General features: G+C 40.6%; 2 protein-coding genes across 3 annotated transcripts in view; one reads left to right on the forward strand and one right to left on the reverse strand.

Moving 5' to 3' along the window:
- Positions 1-1,258, reverse strand: part of LOC136759131 (DNA topoisomerase I, mitochondrial) — a 61,644-nt gene extending 60,386 nt beyond the window's left edge. For both annotated transcript variants that reach the window (XM_066713991.1, XM_066713990.1), the window contains exon 1: positions 1,159-1,258. The gene's annotated coding sequence lies outside the window, so the exon portion shown is untranslated. The remainder of the gene's footprint in view (positions 1-1,158) is intronic.
- mlycd (malonyl-CoA decarboxylase) lies at positions 814-17,726 on the forward strand. The gene is made up of 5 exons (XM_066713993.1): positions 814-1,493; positions 8,989-9,101; positions 9,433-9,589; positions 10,277-10,429; positions 16,846-17,726. Exons 1-5 carry the CDS (start codon positions 948-950, stop codon positions 17,374-17,376), a joined length of 1,500 nt encoding a protein of 499 aa, XP_066570090.1. The 5' UTR covers positions 814-947; the 3' UTR covers positions 17,377-17,726.
- Positions 17,727-19,806: the final 2,080 nt, after the last annotated feature.

The raw sequence follows: 19,806 nt of genomic DNA on the forward strand, positions 1-19,806 counted from the left end.
GCATCAGTGACGATATTAAATACATGTCAGGAAAATATATATATTTGGGAAGGAGAAATACAATAGTTACAATAATATGCTTTCAAAGCAACATTTATTTAACTACATATTAAAATGCTTCGAAAATTGATACATTTAATCAAGGCTGGTCCACCAAGCTATTGGAGAAACAGATTTGAAGGGTCATCTTTAACTTGGAAGAATGTTATTACAGTATAATGTTTCCTTTCTTCTTCCTAATAATAATACTACATGTAGTCATACTTTTATCAAGTCAGATATGACAGTGTTTGTCATCCTTGAGGTCTGCAGGGTGTTAATTACAAAAACATCATATCAATTAATTAAACAAGTTTGTGCTTAGGTGGTCAACATGAAATGGCATCTTGTCTTTAACAATTTGATTATTTAGGATGGTATTTACAACCAGGTGTGTGGCTGCTCGGGACCAGATTTAATCACCCCATATAATTTAAGTAAGTTATCTGAATAAGATGGTTTGAATAGGGTGAAGTACAATGGAATACATACATTATTAATATAAAAAGTAATAAGACAACATACTCATTATAAAGTGTCACTGTAAAGTCGCATGTAGTGTATTAAAGAATGAACCCCCTGTCTGAAGGCTTAATTAATTAATTCATAATACATGAGAAGTCGAAACGCATAAAAAAAAACGCAATGCATAATCAAACTGAGTTTCTCAAGATCTTAAATCCGCAGCTCAGTCCGTACAGTTGTTGCAGGCTTGCCTTCGTGTAGCGCAGATGTCCGCAGTCCTGCGCTGCTCCACCAATAGGATCAGCGGAAATCTGCAGATCTGCGCAGAACTGCGGAAATGTGCGCATGAAGAACGCGACCTGTCCCTTTAATCCCGGAAGACCTTCACACCGCACCCGGGTTACTGGCTTTATGTCTGCAGAACTACAAACAGCCAAAGGGCGATGATAGTGTTGCACTGTGTGAGAGCACTGCGCCGCCATGCAGGCAGCTGGTGGCTGCGGAGCGTCATCTGCACTGGCACCAGTAAAGCCCGGCGGTGTGTACAAGTCCGCTGCTTCACTGCCAGCCACGGCGGCGTAAACAATATGGACGAGCTTTTAAAACGCATAGTGGCTCCTTTACCCTCGTACGAAACCAGAGAGAAGTGCCCACCTCCTCCAGAAGCGAACAGCTGGGACTTCATGCGGCTCTACGGGAGCCTGGAGAGGCCGGACAAGGCGGCCTTTCTGACCCGGCTGTGCTCGGAGTACGGGGTGGACCACAGCTGCGTGGCGGAGCTGGCCGGGAAGATACTGGAAGCCCAGCAAAGGGACGTGGGCACTGTCCTGCAGGCGGAGGACAGGCTGAGGTACTGCCTGACGCCCAGATACAAGCTGCTGCTCCAGCACGTCAGCAGGGCGGAGGGCGGGGTGAAGTTCCTGGTGGACCTGCGCGCTGATGTGCTGGAGCTCATCTCCTCCAAAGCCGCCGACGGGCCGCTCATCAGGGTAATTATCCACCGCGGTCTGTACGGTGGCCCCCAGCTGCCAGTTCCAAACAAGCGTTTTCGAAAACAAAGAGGAAAGGGAGCGGACTGTCCAAACATTATTCCTTTTTCAGCATTGTTCAGTGGAAACCCAAACCTAAACGTAGTTACTCAGAGCCATATGATCTTCTAATGAATGATTCAAAATCATGTTCGCTTTGCATGTAATACACAGTTGAAGATCAGGTTGTATGGGGGGTAACACCTGATATTAGTAACTTTATAATCCAGCGAGCAGACAAAAAATCAACTAATTCTGCTTAATTAAGTGCAATATTCCAGCTCTAAGTACTGTTCAGTATCAAACAAATTCAACTATACACATCAAAGTATAATTTAATTAATTTAAGTAAATTAAACTGTTATATAAGAGTACTGTACTTAAAATTCTTTACTAACTATTAACCAATACTACTGTACAGGCATTTAAGAGTTCTTGCGTAGCTCAACAAAATAATTTGCCTCCTGGTGTTGACTATTAAAACCTAGATATACACCAAGAAAAGTGATAATCTGTAAAATCAATATGCTGCTGCAGTTTATGACACACTTATGTTGCTGGTTTTGTTCTGAGCTCTGCTGAAGGTGTAGTTACTAGTGTGGATGGATTATGTTTATGAAAACCTAAGAAAATCTACCTATCATTCAAAGCTATATAATCCTTTATTGAAGCACAAATCTGATACCGCCCTTGGAAACATTAAAGATCTTCAGGTATAAAAACAAACAGACACTACTCTTCATTTCCCCTTTGAAGTTTGAGATGTAATTTGTAAGTTTTGTTTGTTTGTTTGTTTCTTTATCCTTCCTTCCTTATTCCTTCTAGTCTCAGAATCCACAAAGCCAACATGGCCTAATCCTGGAGTAATGCAGGTGGCATTGATACATTGTGAGAAACTGAACTTTCTTAACACTAATAGCAAGTTTTCAATTTCAGAAAAAATAAAAAAACTTTCTTGCGATATTCCTTATGCCTCAGATGGCTCCATTAAATTATGCAGCGAGGATTCAGGATTTGCACTCTCCCACTCTGCCTTCCTTATTGCATTGCAGTGGGGGGCTGGAATTACCTGTGGGGTGATTTAAATGGTTGTCCTTGGAATGAAATGTAGTTGATCCAAAGCCTGGGAGTTCATGTCCACAGACAGGATACGAAAGTGGCCCTTTCTCTGCGTGCAGGCAATGACTTTTAAAGTTGTCCTCTTCACGTGGTAAGCTATGATTTCAGAGGTAATAATTTGTCACAATGCTTCCCAATGGGATTCCCAAGGACAGGGTTTTAAAACGCAAAAAAGATTGGGACGCACTGTGCAATGTAATTTAGTCCCATTTCCATTAGACATTCATCGAGGAGACCAAAATGATCTATGGAGTTTGGATATCACCGAGGCTAGCAGATTTAATTGCTAATCAATTAAGTAATGCTTACTCAGCGTCACAGTTTTTTTCCTTCCTTTTCTCCCCAGCTATATTCTGGCCTCTGTAGGTGAAAAGATGTAGTGGCATTTTTAATTTTTCTTTATATATTCTGCTGTGTAAGCCCTTGCTTAAAATATTGTCCCAGGTGCTTTGTGTATGTTGTAGCGTCTGAATTAATCTAGTGCTAAAGTGCTTTTGAGATGGTGCTCTCAGCGTAAATTCAATCTGTTATTTTAAGAGTATCCCATTGCGGTTCGACGTGCCTTTCGGTGTACATCTGCTTTGACCCGTGGAGGTGCACACACAGTATACAGCATACTGTTAGGCCTTGTTCTGCAGTGCAGGCCATGATGGAAAAGAGAACTTGAGTGCCAATAGGGCAGGTTGGCACTGTTCTGTTCATTATTGCCCAATCCTGCACTGAGCTGGTAATCTGGTGGGGAGCAGGGGACCCTTGCTGACTACCCAGCTAAATCCCAAATGATTATGAATTGTTGTCATTGAGGATTTCAGGCCACAATAGTCGTAAAGTGGAGCGCAGATAGTCGTATTGTCTCAGAGGTTAGTTGTGTTGAGTTTGTGATGTATATGCCAACAAGAAAGTGTTTCTGGCATTACACCTTTGGTCTTTGTGTTGATGGACTCTTTAATCAGATGAAATTCTGGAGAGCCCTGCTTTTGGATTAATGTATTTTCAAATAACTAGGTTTGAAATACATTAGACAGACAAAGGCAGTTTCTTTCGTATGCAGCATATGCAACTGAGTCAGGGCTTGCGATGATGATTCTCTGATTAATGAATTGCTATGTGTGAAGTGATTAAGATATGACATGCATGCGCCCTGAGGTATTATGTAGATTCCAGGGCAGCATTTCATTCATCTTCAGTATGTTCGGCAGAATAAGAACTCTAACATTAAAATATACAAACAAATAATTAAATGCCAGAGGTGAGTGTTGAAAACTATTTCTTTCCTGATTAATATACTTAGCGTAAGAGCATTTTAATGAGCCATTTAATAAAAGGGCACTAAATGAGCAATGTTAATAATATAGTTAAGGCTTTAATTAAAATTAAAAAAGTGAACAAAAACAAACAATTGAACAGTCAGTATGTTTAATCACATACAGTTAAACCTCTTAAAAATACCACATGAGAATTAACCCCATAGACCCCTTGCCTGCGTAAACAGATTTCTTTCACATATTACCAAAGAATGTACATAACACTTCTAAACAGAGAAATCCCCTGAGATGCAAAGATACTGCAAATCAACAGTAATTTAAAATTATATTTATTGCTGGTGATTTGCATTAGTTGTGAATGGAATTGATTGAGCCATACAAAGTGTGTTTAAAACAAATGCTGAATCATTATATTAGGGTGTGCAGGGTGGTTTTGTACAATATGCATTTTATCATCAAATGTATTTGGGACACAATGAAAAATACAGCTCCTCTCAATGTATTTAATGGGGTTTAGACTCTCTTGCCATTGATCTTAATGACTGCTGCAGCCCTGTTGATAGATAGCTGGAATAATGTGTGCCGTTCCTCGCGGAGTGTGCTTTCTAATGCAGAGAAGTTGGTCTCTGCCGTTTCTTTCTGATTTGTGGTTCCATTTGAACCTAGATCTGTCTTATGGGACTGAGGTCAAACATCTGAGCAGCCCATCAAATGTGTTGCGGTACTGCTCTCCTTGAACTATTATATGGTTCAGCTAACCATATATATAGAGATATAGGCCTATGTCCAAAATATAACAAATACTAACCGAGAGTACCCTTCATAAGAAAAGCCCAGACTTTTTCAAAGTACAAGAGCTTATCCCGTCTCTTTTCAATCATGTAGTGTAGATATACATCAGAGAAATTCAGCACTTAATCTGCAACTCCCTAATGAACTGCCTAATTATGGGTTTGCCCTCACCAATCGTTCATTTGGATTTCAAACATGCTGAGGGTTGTTTAGCACTCTCAACTGTTTCAAGCTGACAAGTGAACTGTCTCAGGATGACATCCTGACAAGGCGGAAGAAAGTATGTGAGCACTGAGCTAAAAATAAGGAGCCTGACCTTTCCCCTAGACTGTCTTACAGGTCGAGTTCACAGACGAGTACTGTAAGGTAAATGTACGCTACCACTGTAATTTATACTGTGAGGTTAGGTGTTAAGAATTTCAGGAAACGTAGAATGGAAAGTGTATTGACTGCTTTTTTAAAATGTAAGGGCTCCAGTATTTATAATTAAAAAAACAAAGTAGGAGAGGATACCCCCATTGTGCATTTAGAGGAGATAGTGGTTTTGCCCTTGAAGGAAATAGAAATGGACAATAAACCGTGAAATACCACTGCAACTTCGAATCCCATCTGTAGAGCTATGTTTTTTCATTTAATATTTTCATATTCATCAGATAAAGGAAGCGCAGGTTCTTTCTTTCTGTCTTGAGTGAAGTCGCTCTTTGCGTGACCTACCACAACCATCTAAGCAGTAAAATGACAAGCTGTCTTTTTATCTCCCTACGTCATTCAAGCTCAAATCACTACCTTTCCAGAGGAATTCTGCTATAGTTAGTAACCTGCTTCACCACCCCAATCTTCCTCCCTTTCCATTATCAGATCTAACGGGAACAGTGGAACAGTGCTACTGGAAATAGGGTAAAACCAAGGGAATCATATTGGGAAACTTTTTTCATTTACCCTTTTTTATTTTTTTTGGTGGAACACTGTATTTTCTCAAATTAAAAAAGCCACCCCAAATATGACTTGAATACATGCTTGCTGCACGTCGACTAGTGCTTCATCCCGCCCCCCACCCCCACCATTCACTTTTTCATTCTTCTCAGCTCTTAGCCAGCTTCAGAAAAGAAGAAAAATAGGTTTCGAATTTATCATTTTCCACTTTCTCCTCCTCGGCTGCCTGGAGAGTCGTTTATCACCAAGACTTGGGGCTTCAGTCTGTCACATCAATGGAGGGAGAGCGAGAGAGAGAGAGAGAGAGGAAAAGGATATTCTGAGCAACTCACTTCATTTAGTTTGCCAAAAGAAGTTAGGAGAGAGGGGTTAAACGTTCCACTTCAAGGGCTCTTTATTCTATTACCTGTTTTTCTCTTTTTACTGTGTCATGGAGTCTGACATGGAAGGCACTTGCATTTCAAAGGGTTCACTTTGCTTCAAGGTCAATAAAATTCTGACTTGGAACTTTACTTTGCTTTCTAGAGGAATTTGCCAGTGTGGCTTTTATGTGTCACAACGGCGTGTTATCTTTTGAAACTGTTTGCAAAATTAATAATCAATCTCTCCCTTTCCCTTTATTTTTATTTCTTCGCCGTACAGTGAAGCAGTTCCGCTTGTCTGCCGTAACTGATGAAAGTTACAGTCGGGCCAAGACACTGAACATCGAAGGACAGATTGATCAAAAGGCAATGCTCCCACAAACTAAATTTAGCAATATTTTGTGTTACACCCCATGGTGTAATCATAAAGGATGACCCAGAGCTTACAAACTATGCTTTACATCATTCCACATGCTGAAAATAAATATTTTGTATGCTAACATATTGTGACTCTTGCAACAGCAGTAGAAAACAGGCAAGACACTGATGCACTCTGACCTTGTAGAGGAACTAAATACATCCACTATATCTGAGCAGAGAAAATAACTGAGTATACAAGGTGTAAAAACCAAGTGGCAGGTCTTTCTGCAGAACAGGGGTACAGAAGATGACTGTAAACAACAAACACTGGAAAGTTTCGGAAGTTGATTTAGGTTCTCCTGTAATGAGCCGGGGAGGATGACAGAATGGCCTGTGAAAGCTTATGCTGCAAGAGAGGGAAAGAGGATTAAATCAACGAAATCAATCGAACCGGCTTTGCGTTCTGCCTGTATTTCCCTCTATTGTTAAAATTAGATATGACCTTTATAGCGCCGCATTCAGACAGGGCTCGGATGGCGCTGTGCTTATTGAAGTGCTTAGCCTTCCTGTAAAGTTATTATGTTTTTCCATGTGAGCGTTGGCTTTAGAGAAAGAAAGAAAAATACTAGATATTTGTCCTTGTGTAGGCAGGTACTCCCATCTATTTATTGTGCTTTATTTGTCTTATCAGTCTTATCTGTTCTTTCTGGCAGATACTTTCTTATTTCATTGGGGAAATGGCTGCACAGCCTCAGCATGACAAAATGAGAATGAGAAATAAATGAACATTAAAATAAAATAAACAACAACGGATATGAATATTAATTATGGTTACTCATTTTTTCTGTTTATCCCCCATACACAGTAAACCCTAGTCTCTCTCAGACAAAGCCTTCTGTCAGGAAGTGTACAGAGGGAGGAAATTACTGTCACACCATGGCTTTCTCTGCCAATTGGTGAAACAACATGGACCGACACAAGATTTTACATGGCATTGCTATGTTTTCTCTTTGATGCCAATACGTTTTTGTTTGCATTGGAATTGGTGCTTAGTGTTGCATTCCCTTCCATCTGAGAGGAATCCACAGAGGAGAATAGCACAGAATAGCACAAAGCTAGAGTATACAAATGGCTACTATAACTATTATGCTATTAATAATAATACAGCACAAAGCTTCTGTTCTGCATGTAATATAAACACAGAAGACCAACTTAAACTTAAAGCAGACTAAATCAACCAACACATCAATTGTAAATTACCCAATTACAGTTTATTTGTCAGAAGCCACTTGTCATTGGGTACAAGTTGGTGTTTGCGATTTACAGATGGGTCAAAGTTTTCATTTGGTCTAGGCTTTAGTAGGAACGAATAAGTTTGAGAACAGGAAGATGTATGGAGTTGTATTTGGAGTCATACTTTACAGGCTGGCTTTAATCTGTTAAGAATATGTGTGCCATGATCATAAATGCTCACCTGCATCTCTGTATATAGAGTCTGTTTTCTCATCCCCAAAAACACGTGCTGCTGTATAATGTTATGTCTGCCCCCTTTTGTCACTTATAAAGAGAGGAAGCACAAATCACCATAGTCCCTTGCTGGCACATAATTCATCCCCACTGTGTGACTGTAGAGATGTTCCTATAAATATTTGCCAAGTCTCTAGGGCTCCTGGGCTCCTGTTGTTTAACACGAAGTGAAATGTGTGGTGTGTTCTTTGCAGGCATATTAAATGCAAAAAGTAAAATACCAGTACAATCGTGTTTCACTCTGCCTCCCCCACTCCACCTACCTCTCATCTCCTCAGTTTAAAATGTTAAGGTTCCTTGAAATCACGCGAAAAACAAAAATACCAAACAATCCCCACCTGACAACTATTTCTTTCGAAGAGGGGAAAGATGTCATAAGATGTCAGATTACTGCCTGCTCAACCCCCAAAGCTTGTTTGAAAGTGTGTTGGGGTGTTTTCCAGCAACTGCCTCTGACTCTCCTGCCGGGATGCTCGCATTTCCCCTTTCAGCTGGTCCTTTCCTGCAGCTCCCTCGACAGCAATGTAAACTGCAACCCCGCAACCTGTGAAGTGTGTTGTGCATATTCTGCTCTGTGGTGTTTAATACATACATCTAAAAAACATAAAACATCTTGCAGGGTATTTCCACAGTTCAAAATAAACCATTGAACTGTATCAGATGTTTTTGTGGGAAAGTCAGAAACTCTACAATCTCCCCTAGAGCTCACACTCCCCATCTCCTACTTCTCATTCTCCTTTGCTTTCTCCCTCTGTCCTAATCCACGTGTATTCACCATTAATACAGTGTATTATCCGTGTTATGTGTACATCTGTTTTACCATGCTCGGATTGTTTTCTTCACAGGAAAACCAATAAGCAGATTACTGGTAAGTTGGGATTCCCCAAACCTATCGATCCTCTCAGCTCGGGCTAAATGGATTTTTCAGAGCTATCTTGGGTGCCGCTTTTTGTGGTCCCAATTTAGCCATGTTAATATTAAGGAGAAAAACAAAACGCAAGAACTGTACGGCCAGCACTTTGCAAACACCGGCACTGGGGAATTGTGGGCAAATTTTTGCTTGTTGCCTGGTTTACTGACATGACTCTTCCCCCTCAGGACCTGAGTGGCACCCTGAAAAGCATGTTGTCCGAATGGTTCTCAGTGGGCCTGTTGCGCTTGGAGAGAATCACGTGGAAGTCACCCTGTGAGCTCCTGCAGAAAATTAGCCAGTAAGCTTTTGTTTTATACCGGCCTCATGTGTGTTGTTTTGTTATCTGATCTCTCCTTTCCACAGAACACATGTAGTTTGTAGTTGTCTCCCTCCCTGGGGCAGTGGGCTCTAATCCAGTGACATTTTAAGCTCCCCTGCAATGTGGGCTGTCAAGCAGTCTGCTTCTCTTCACAGTGCCAGTCCACAGAGCAAACAGCAGATAACGGCATCCTGGGGAGGGCTAGTATCGTTGCAGGCTCACAGGCACACAGTAAGCCAACAGGGGTCATCTCACATGATCCCCAAACTTCTCCTCTACATGAGATCAATGTGTATTCACGCTCCGGCAGGTATGAAGCCGTGCACCCAGTGAGAAACTGGACGGACATCAAGCGCAGGGTGGGGCCGTACAGACGCTGCTACTCCTTCACCCATGGGGCCATGCCAGGGGAGCCGTTGGTGGTGCTGCACGTTGCCCTCACAGAGGAGATCTCCAACAACATTCAGGTCAGGATTAGAGTAAAGCTTTTCTTCTGCCATCCATCTCCTGTCTCAAAGCAAAGATTTAAGAAGCCAGCCTATGTCCCAAAGCTATCAGTCACTTTCAATTTGGATTGGATTTAGTGGATTGTGTATATGTGTGTGTGTATTGAAAATAACTCTGAGACCAACTCACTCCATCAGCTCTACTACACTATCTGCCCGTCCGCCCACCCATCAATTTTTCATGTGAGATGGAGACTCCTATTCAGGTGTCAAGAGGATTAGATGACCTCAAGAAGGAGGAGGCTCTATCGGCGCAGTAAGAATGGAGCAAATTAGGAAAGGCAGTGTGAAGGGCTGTATGAGATGAGGGAGGTGAGGAGGCTGGCATCTCAGCGGCATCACTCTTGCAATCAATTACATCTAAGATTATCAGAGCAAGATCAAAGTACATGTGCCTTCACTTTTTATAAAGCAAGACGCTTGTTGTTGAAGGACATCTGTCTAAAGGGTATTCAGGTGTGTGTCCTAAATGTCTCTAAATTGTTGAATTTACCAAAATGATCAGAATCAAATGTTTTTAACTCTTTATAAATCAATTACTGAAGGGTGACCAATAAAAGCTGCTGGATTGGGGCCTTACACCCGTCCAGTACAGTATACAGAAACAAAACGTTCCCAACTTTGTCCTATTGTTCATCCTTTTCGCAGACTATAGTTCGGGAGTTTTCATCACTGGACTCGGAGGAAGACGTCAATAAAATCAACGCAGCCGTCTTCTACTCAATCTCATCAACCCAGGCTGGCCTGCAGGGAGTGGAGCTTGGGAATTACCTCATCAAGAGAGTGGTCAGAGAACTCCAGGTGGGGCGAGGTTTAAGCTCAGCAGCAGGTTCTGTGATTGGTCAGTAGTGCACCCGAAGAAACCTGGCCAACCAATTGAAGTTGAATTCTCACTTTTTGCAAAGATGGCTAGGAAGGGAATGTGTCAGTGGTGGCCAATGCTGCTCCTGGAGAGCCAGAATCTCTCTAAATTATCAATCAATTAGTATCTTGAGCACATGGTAATTGTGACTAATTAAGCCCAATAATTGAATCAATTATGAAGTTAATGGTTTAGATAAAAACAAAAATACACTGTAGCTTTTCAGTGCCAGAGTTTAACATCCCTATTCTATTGCATCTCTATTATGAGCAAACATCACAGGCACAGAAAGACATAGGACATAAGATATGATACAAATCTGTATGATACAAAGACTATGGGCAATTCAGACTGCCTGAGAAATATATGCTGTTGCAAACAGGCATTACTTTTCCCGTTCTGTAGTTCTGAATAACATATTTATTTCAGTCTCTATAATGTGTCTGTTGTATCAGATTATGGAGAAAGATACAAATAAATGTAATTATACACATTTCAAATCTATGAAGGGGAAGCTCTGAGAATTCATTTCAGGACTTGTAGCGATACACAATTGGCAAGAAATAATGCAAATTGAATTGGCCTTTAGGTTCTGTTCACATAATTAGTAGCAACTTAGTGAGCGCCTATATTTCTGTTTCTTTAGGTCTTTGTCCCCTGTAAGTTAATTAGGATTCCCTCCTGGATTCTCTGTCTCCTTTCAGACCGTTCAAAAAAGCAAAATAATCCTTCAGTCTGCATTGAAAAAGAGAAAAAAAAAAGTTATGTCTCACAAATAAAATAACATAAAAAAGTAAATGTAAAATAATATCAGTATGCTGGTAGAATAATTAAAGTCTGTATAATATGCGGCTATTGTGCCCGAGGAGTTTTTCCACCCTCTTTTGTGAAGACAGGATATGCGAGTCATTGTCACTGTTATAATGCAACCCCAACAGCAAGAGAAAATGTTTTTCTGCTTAAAATATTTATTTTCAGAGCCGTGTATTTCAATATATCATTATTCGGCTTCCCCAAAGACTAAGGAAATACCATGGGGCTGTTTCAAAGTCTGCAGTCTTCAACAAGTTCCACTTTTGAACCTTGATAAGCAGTATATACTACTGTAATACATTTGTAAGTAGTCCAAACAACAACAACAACAACCACAGTGAACAGCTAGTTGAGATGAGGCAGGGTGTTTCAGTGGTAATGAGCTGGAATATCTTCCAGCGCTTTGGCTATTGACTTGACGGTGATTACATTTCCAGTGCTACAGGGTTTGTATTGTTTCCATTGTGCAGGAACTCACTTGACCTGCAGTCACAATATTAATAATAAATGTGAAGATCAACCTACAGCGCACAGGAAAGAGAAGGGGTGATGGGTGGGAAGGCGTTTGGTTTTTGTTTTCACAGTGTTGTAGGACTGTTCAGTCTAGCTTGCAGACCTTGACTTTTCCCACCCAAAAATGTTTCTCCATCTTCCTTTGCCAACCTTTTCCGCTCCTCTCGTCCACCTTCACTCACACCTGTCTCTCAGAACAATATCTGCCTCCAGATTATATAACTGACACTGACATTTCAGCTTGTGAGCGCCAGGGGGGATGAAAAATAATGAAATTTCAGCTGTCACCTTCAATAATCGGGAATGCGAAAATATTCAGTGTCTGGGAGCTACCTTTTATTAAATGAGGAGGGAATTGAATGGAAAGCATGTGGCATTCAGCTTGATAGATTTAAATTGCTTTTTTGCGCCCCCCCTTTACATAAACAACTGTGTTCATGGAAGATTAACCCACCTCTTGCTGAGCATGTTTTTTAGTAGCCTCTGAGCAAACTGGGTGCCATCTGATTTAAAGTGCAAGAGAGGTTTTCACTGGGAGCTGACATATGTCTGAAGGAAACATTTTGTTTTCTTCAGGCCAGAAGTGTATACATCTTAAAGAACTATCTGTGCCACAAAACCCCAAAAGGGAAGTGAAGAATTCCCGTCAGCACACTGTTTGACCAGTGCCCAATTGTGAAGTAACCCTGTCTATTTTAATTTATTCTTTCCCTGCATCGGATGCTTTTTTATTTGTTCATCTTTGATACAGTTACATGAGATTCACAGTAGCATATTTTCTATTGTATACAATATCTGCAGTAGAGGACAGGACCGTATAATGTCACACAGGGTTCAGCAGACAGCACTGTACCTACAAAGCCAGTTCCTGCAGATCCTGTGGGATTAAAATGTCAGGTTTGTCTCTGATAGCTTGGCTTTTATCCCCCACCTGCTCATACAGAGTACCTACACCTACTGTAAGCATTGTAAGCTGTTTTCAGATCATTCTTTTGACATGGTGGACTGCAGTGGGGGTGGCCTTTCATTTGAGGACTACACCTTCCATTATCATTTCAAAATCAGGACTTTAAAGCTAGATAGTGTTCTACCCCAGTTCTAAAGGAAACAGTTGAGAAATCTTGTCAAATGTATGAAACAGTCTATGTTGTTTCAAACCAACTTTCTAATAAGTGACACATGTCAAAGGCCTCCAACCCTGGTCCTTATGGGCCACTTAAAGCATGTTAAATAGGTTCTGTTAATCAGTGGTTAAAGGTCAGGCTTGTTTCGATTAATTTACTTAAGCCAATAATTGATTCCAATGAAAATTAGTAGAGCTTATAGCTCTCAGAGACCAGGGTTGAAGACCTCTGATGTAATGTAATTCCAAAACATCCATCCATCTATCCATTTTCAATAACCGCTTCATCAAATTCAAGCCACAGTGGTTGTATCCTGGAAGGGCAAATTCTATAACACTTTAATTTACCTTCATAATCTTGTGGAAGTGCAGCCTATTACTATTCATATATGTACACATAATATTCTTGTAGAAAACAAATATAATAAACCTATAAAAAATGTATATCACTTATAGCAATAAAGCTACCAGATTGTGTTCGGGGGAGGATGACTTGGAGTTTAGTTGAATGTAGGAGATGCATGTTGTCTCAGACCGGAGCAAGATTTACTATTTCTTTAGTATTCTTGGTGCAGGTCGATCGGTTACATTTACAGTTGGCATGCTTAAGATGAAGGCAGAACAGGGTGCAAGGACAAAAACAAAATTAATCAAAAGCAGTACATTTTAAATTAATTTCAAACTTACATGTGTGTACATGTGTTACCATTACAAAAATGGTCAAAGAATATAGTCTGAAAACAAAAACAACACGAAATAGGCACCTTTTAATCAAAATAATCAAAATAGAACCTCTGTATCCCCCCCTAGGCATTGTTGTGTGCATTTTATTAGGAACAGAAAATGTGACTTGCAGTTTGGAAGTGGAAGTGACACACGCAATCCCTCTCTTTGCTGTTAAGCAAATATTTTAGTTTACTTTGTGCATTTCATTTGCTTTAATGTGTGTGGATGGCAGATCAAATAAAATAAATCATAGTCTGGAATTTGGTGTTTCTTCCTTGATTTTATCATAAATTATAGAGCGATGAGAATTCTCTTCAGGCAAGCATATGGATGTAGATAAAAATCAGAGATGAACAGAAAAATGTAAACAACTTTTTTTAAGATCTGGTAGTAACAGTGGTAGTCCAGTAATGGACCAGCAGAGAGGTATTCAAGTGCAATACTACCAATAGCAACGGTGAAACTCACACCTACCAAAGAAGATGGTTCTTTTATTGAAGAGGGGGCTTAGAAATTGTCTTAATTAGAGGCTGGTGAATACCCACACCCCCATCTCTACTGGTAAATAACAGGGTCATTATAAAGTGATTGTCATTTTAAAGGTGATAGCTGTAATAAGGGTGAGAGGGGAGCCGTTTCCTAAGGATCATTCAGAATAGTAATTACAGACATCTCCGCCTTTTTGCCTGCTTGTCATAGGCAGCTTCCCACAGCTCTCTCCCTCAGAGACTCATTTTATGCTGGATTGCTGCTGTGGCTAGTGTGAAAATAGCTGAAGACCAAGGCCATTTCAGAGCATTGATACAGCATCAGGGTTTTTAAAGAACCATCCACTGAACGCATTTAGTTTTAGTAATCATAATATAAATTCTCCTTCTGTGAATTCTGAGGTCATGTTCTTAAAAGGAGAATCAGACTGTATCCGACTTTGAGAGCTGTTACACTGATTTAAAAACTCCTAGCAAGAGCAACTCCTAAATCCACTGTATAATACACCTTTTACATACACCATTTCACGATTACTGAAATCTTTTATGTCTGAGATAGAAAGAATACTGGTCCTTAACAAATATACCTTCTCGTTTTATTGATAGTCTGAAATGTTCTGGCATTAAAGCAGCCCAAAGGAATCTGAACAGTAAAACGTGCTTTTAGTACAGGCTTCTGACTTTAACACCGAACCCTTCTGTTCCCGTGGTCTTAGCTAGCTGTGCATTTCTCAGGAACTAAATGAAGTGGTGACCTAAAAATAAACCTGACATGAATGTTTCCAATTATTCCACTAATGTAGAGATAATTACGAGTTGAGAAATCTTGGTCCTGCGTTTTTGTTTGTTTGATTGATTGTTATTTTGTCTAGATTTCGGCGTTTATTTCTACGGTCTCTACCTGCCATTAAAGCTGTCTCAAATAAATCATAGATGTGAGGAAGAAATGCACTTTTATTAATCATTATTTATGATTAAAGGGACACTTTTAAAACTGCAATCAGGAGATAGAGTGCTGTACCTGTTCCATATAAAAGCGTGATCTCTGGGATGTTATTGAGAAACAGACCTGGATTACCTATGCGTATTGCAAAATGTATCACCTTGAACTATAAACTGCAAAGCACATTTCATTATACAGTGCTTTAAAACAAAGAAAATAATGCATGTTTTTATAGTTTTTCAGAGGAAAAAACGCAGGGTCTGTGCCTGAGGCAGTAACCCAGCCCTTTAGAGGATTTCAAAGCGACCATAGAGGAAGAAAGCAAATGAAGGAGTTGACTGAAGGCGGTCGCTCCCCTAGTTTCTGTAACATGATCATCCTGGTTTCACTTCATCTAGCATTGTTTCCTGAGTCAACAGCATGCCAATACTGCATCAGTTGGCGCCAGGCCATCCGTCTCCATTCTCCATCAATGCCCCCGGTGCACTTTCAAGGGGTCTGGACTTACGTAGGCAGTACATCTCCCGTGTACTTTTGGGGTTGCAGTCACAGGGTATTTATAAGTATATATTTGGAGGTGATGGTGGTGAGGGGGGCAGCGCATTAACTTTCAGACTGAGAAATGTTACTCGGTTGAGTTCTATTTACCCGTCTTTCCTCCGTTTCCTTCTGAATATGATGAACATGCTCAAGTGTCAGCCAAGTGTTAAATGATACAAAGACCAGGTAGGGGCATATTCCTATTTCACAAGTCCTCCTTTGTATTGTAGTGGACAGGCTGTGTCTTTCATTTTTTCAGGAATCTCCAAATATGTTTTCTCAAGGCTGTTGAGGTTCGGAAGACATTTACGATGAGAAAAAGAGTTGGCACTGAGACTGCTGATTTAGCACTGTCAATTACAGTACACAAAAACACCCAAGGACTCGCAAAACTGGTTGTTAGCCTTGTATATGGCTTGTTGTTCATTTAATAAGTTCACTCTTGAATCAATCGGGGAACCCTCAGAAGAGAAGCTAATTGTTGCTACATATCTTCCGGTCACTTTATCAGTCTGTGCTTGAAAAGGCCTGACTTTTTTCAGTTTCCCATTTAAATTCTATAAATGGTGATTTATTCAGAATATTTGATATGCCAACTATTGATCATGAAGGAACAATGCTATACTTTCATCTAAATGTTTACAGAGTTACTGGCAGCCTCGTTTAGTCATGTACCACGTACCTCAGTGCCTTCATTTGTCCTGTCAAGGTCTGCTGTAGAGCCAGCACCATTATACTTAATTACCATATAGCAAAAGCCGGTATCATTCATTAGCTATAGGCTACTTTATTACAGCCTTAACCCCACACGGCAGTCGTGTAATTGGAACAAGTACTATTAACACGCTTTTAAATAAAAAAGGCAAAACTTAATCTACTACTTCCCCTGCTGCAAAGGCACACCAAAAATATAAATTAGTCATGGCTAAGGTTCACTTAGTTTTGCATAAGGTTAAGGGACACCGCTGCCTCTTATTGGATGACTCACAGGAAAATTACCATAGCGCTTTACTCCCAATTAAAAATTTGTCCTGGTTTGTTTCCTCTTTAATTGACAATGGCTGACATCACTGCAACCCTTCCTCCCGATCCAAGGTTGTCTTTTTGCTAATGCTACCATTGGGTGACCGCAAAGTTAGAAAGGCAAAGAAAAGCAGCTTCAGAATTCTCCCTGTGTAAACGCCTCTCTGCTCTTCTGTCCATTTCCAGAGCGAGTTCCCTCACATGAACCAGTTCTCCAGCCTGTCTCCCATCCCTGGCTTCACCGGCTGGTTGTTGGGACTCCTGAACCAGCAGAAGAAGGAGGGACGCAGCACCCTGTTGACGGAGCCCGAGTGGCAGGAGGTGGAGGCCGTGACGGGAGGGCCGGGGCCCGAGGCCCTGCGGAAGCTCCTGAGCACCAATGAGTGGGTGCGCTCTGAGCGTCTGGTCAAGGTCCTGGAACCCGTGCTGATGCGTCTGTGTGCCTGGTACCTGTACGGCGAGAAGCATCGGGGCTATGCCATCAACCCCGTGGCCAACTTCCACCTGCAGAACGGCGCCACCATGTGGAGGCTGAACTGGCAGGCTGACACCAGCCCCCGGGGCATCACGGCTTCCTGTGGCATGATGGTCAACTACCGCTACTTCCTGCAGGAGACCAGTGGCAACAGCGCCACCTACCTGCAGACGAAAGCCATCGCCACCTCCGATCAAGTGCGCCACTTGGTCTCGCAGTTCCAAAACTCAAGCAAGCTCTGAACCGGGGCTCCGGGGATGCCAGCTCTCAGTGGCTGGAGGTTTTTGGTCTTATTGTAAGAAGCTTTTCATGTTTTTTTTGTTACTGATGTTGATCAAGTTGTATGAAGATCCCCTGCTGAGATAGGGAAAGCTGAATGAAAACAATCTTTTCTGCCAGCTGCTGTGAGCTGCCTTTGAATTTCCTGTAACGTTATGTTGTATATTATTATTTATAGCCAAGCTTTATTTGTTCTGAATGGCTGAACTTAATGAAGCAGGAGACATATTTCAGACAGTTTGATTTTTGTCGGCAAGGACACAAACACACACAAAAAAATAAGCTTGTGAAATAAATCTGGTTTTGATTCCTTTGCGAGCGTGGTGTTTTTCATTCAGTTAATTCACTTATTCTCTTGTCTATTGGGACTGGCTTGTCCTTCTTCAGTGGGTTTTGGTTGCATCACTCAACACTGAATTATGAGATTTTGAATAGGGAAAACGTACTTGCTCGCCCTTGCCATTTTTCCTTTGGCTGGGTTCACTTTGTCTTGAGAGAAAGAAAAAAAAAAAAAGGTGGGGGGGGTCCCTTCATTTGAAGTTTGAATTGTATAAATATATCACTGTAAATAGACTGTGAAATTGCATTTTTCAAAAGATGTAAACACAATTTCAGAGTCCTGCAGTGTCCCAGAAACTTCCATAGTGTAAAGTGATTGAAATCATATTCACTTAAAAAAAGGGAAGAATTGGAAAAGGGGAAAGCTTTAAACAGAAAATAAATGCAGATAAAAAAATAATCTTGAGAAAAGACTCACCTAGGTGAAACCCACTGAAATAAACCCATTCAAATGAAGTGACCACAGGGAATCCACAAAAACAAAGACAAAGAACAAGAACAACTGTGTTTGGGGTTCAGTTGGTATTTGAGTTTGACCCAGCTGGTTGTGTTGTATCCAAAGTTTCTGACAACACACTGCTATCTATAAATGTACAGTTAAGGTCAGGGAACATTTTAGGGTTAGGGTTACAATGCAGCCTGGAACATTTCAGTATACTCAGATGTACCTGTGCAAACAATGTTGGATGTTGCCCAAAATCACCACATATAACTGGAAATCAATCCAACAAGCTTTGATCAAGTAGGTGAAGTAGCTTTGCAACAGCAACAAATAAAGGCAGCAGATCGTTCTGAAAAAGGACACTTTAAAAAGTGGTTTGCTGTAATGCAATGTTTTGCCAACTCTACATAAACTGCCCAGATGTTTCCAGAACTGTTCAAATGAAATACAAATAATGTTCTTTATATACCTCGTTCCCTGAGCACAGACTCATTGCTGGACTGGGTAGATGTGGGCTTTCTCTCCCATTCCCCCCATTCCACCGCAGTTCACTGAAAAGACTTGCAAAGCTAAAATAATGCTGTTTTGATTTACTTTGGAAAATCCTCATAATTTGCCTCAGCATTTCATTGTTAAAATGGAAATAAACAAAACAAAAGCACATGCCTTAGTGGACAGTTTTATCAACAGATACTGGGTGATCTACGCATCAACACCCGCTGCTTAAAATACATTTTTTCACAGGCTCGTCATTTGATATTTCATTTGAAGTATTGCTCTTATATGCTGTAAGTCACCCTGGCTAAGGACATCTGCTAAGAAATAAATAATAAGAATAAGAATAAAGGACAGCTAAGCCCTGAATCAGTAACCACTGGACCACCTAGCATCAAATAAATGGTTTAACAATTAACTAGATTTAAAATGCAGCGTTTCTCCAAAGTAAATATTGTCTTTTTCATGCAAGAATAATAGTACAATGGCTGTGTGTCGTATCATTTCTAATCTATTTAGCATTTTACAAAAAATATGTCCTCTGTCTCAGTCATACATTCAATGACTAACTTTGTGATATTTAAATGCAATTCCTTGTATATAGCATCAAGTTTTTAAAGTTTGGTTACCAGTCAAGTTTCTCTCACTAGATGTGCACTTAAACCATTTGATTCACTTTTAGGAAATGGAAGAGCAAGTTTTGTACCTTAGGAAAATAAATTATAAAACTATAAAAATCACTTTTAGACAGGTAATACATTGGGAGGCTTATGGAACTTAGGTTATGTGTCATAAGAGCAGTGGCTAGTATAGTTTCCCTTGGCTTTCAGCTTTCAAAATTAAATTTATATGGGACACTTTGGGAGAGGGGGACCATGCCTCTTAACTTATTTTAACTAGCTCCCACTCCACTCCACCCGTTTTCACAACCTCTCCAGATAGAGATCCAAGTATTTCTGAAACTGCAAACAAAAACGTTGGCCTACATCAGTCCTAGGTGAAAAGTCCTAGATAAATCACATATAGAAGTTTTCTAGCACAGCAGACAAAGGCAGTGTGACTTTGATATACCAATGCAAATGAATAGGGCTATGAATGAGAAAAATCTCCAATGAGA

The sequence above is a fragment of the Amia ocellicauda genome, chromosome 9, assembly GCF_036373705.1.
Source record: "Amia ocellicauda isolate fAmiCal2 chromosome 9, fAmiCal2.hap1, whole genome shotgun sequence".
Taxonomy (NCBI): Eukaryota; Metazoa; Chordata; class Actinopteri; order Amiiformes; family Amiidae; genus Amia; species Amia ocellicauda.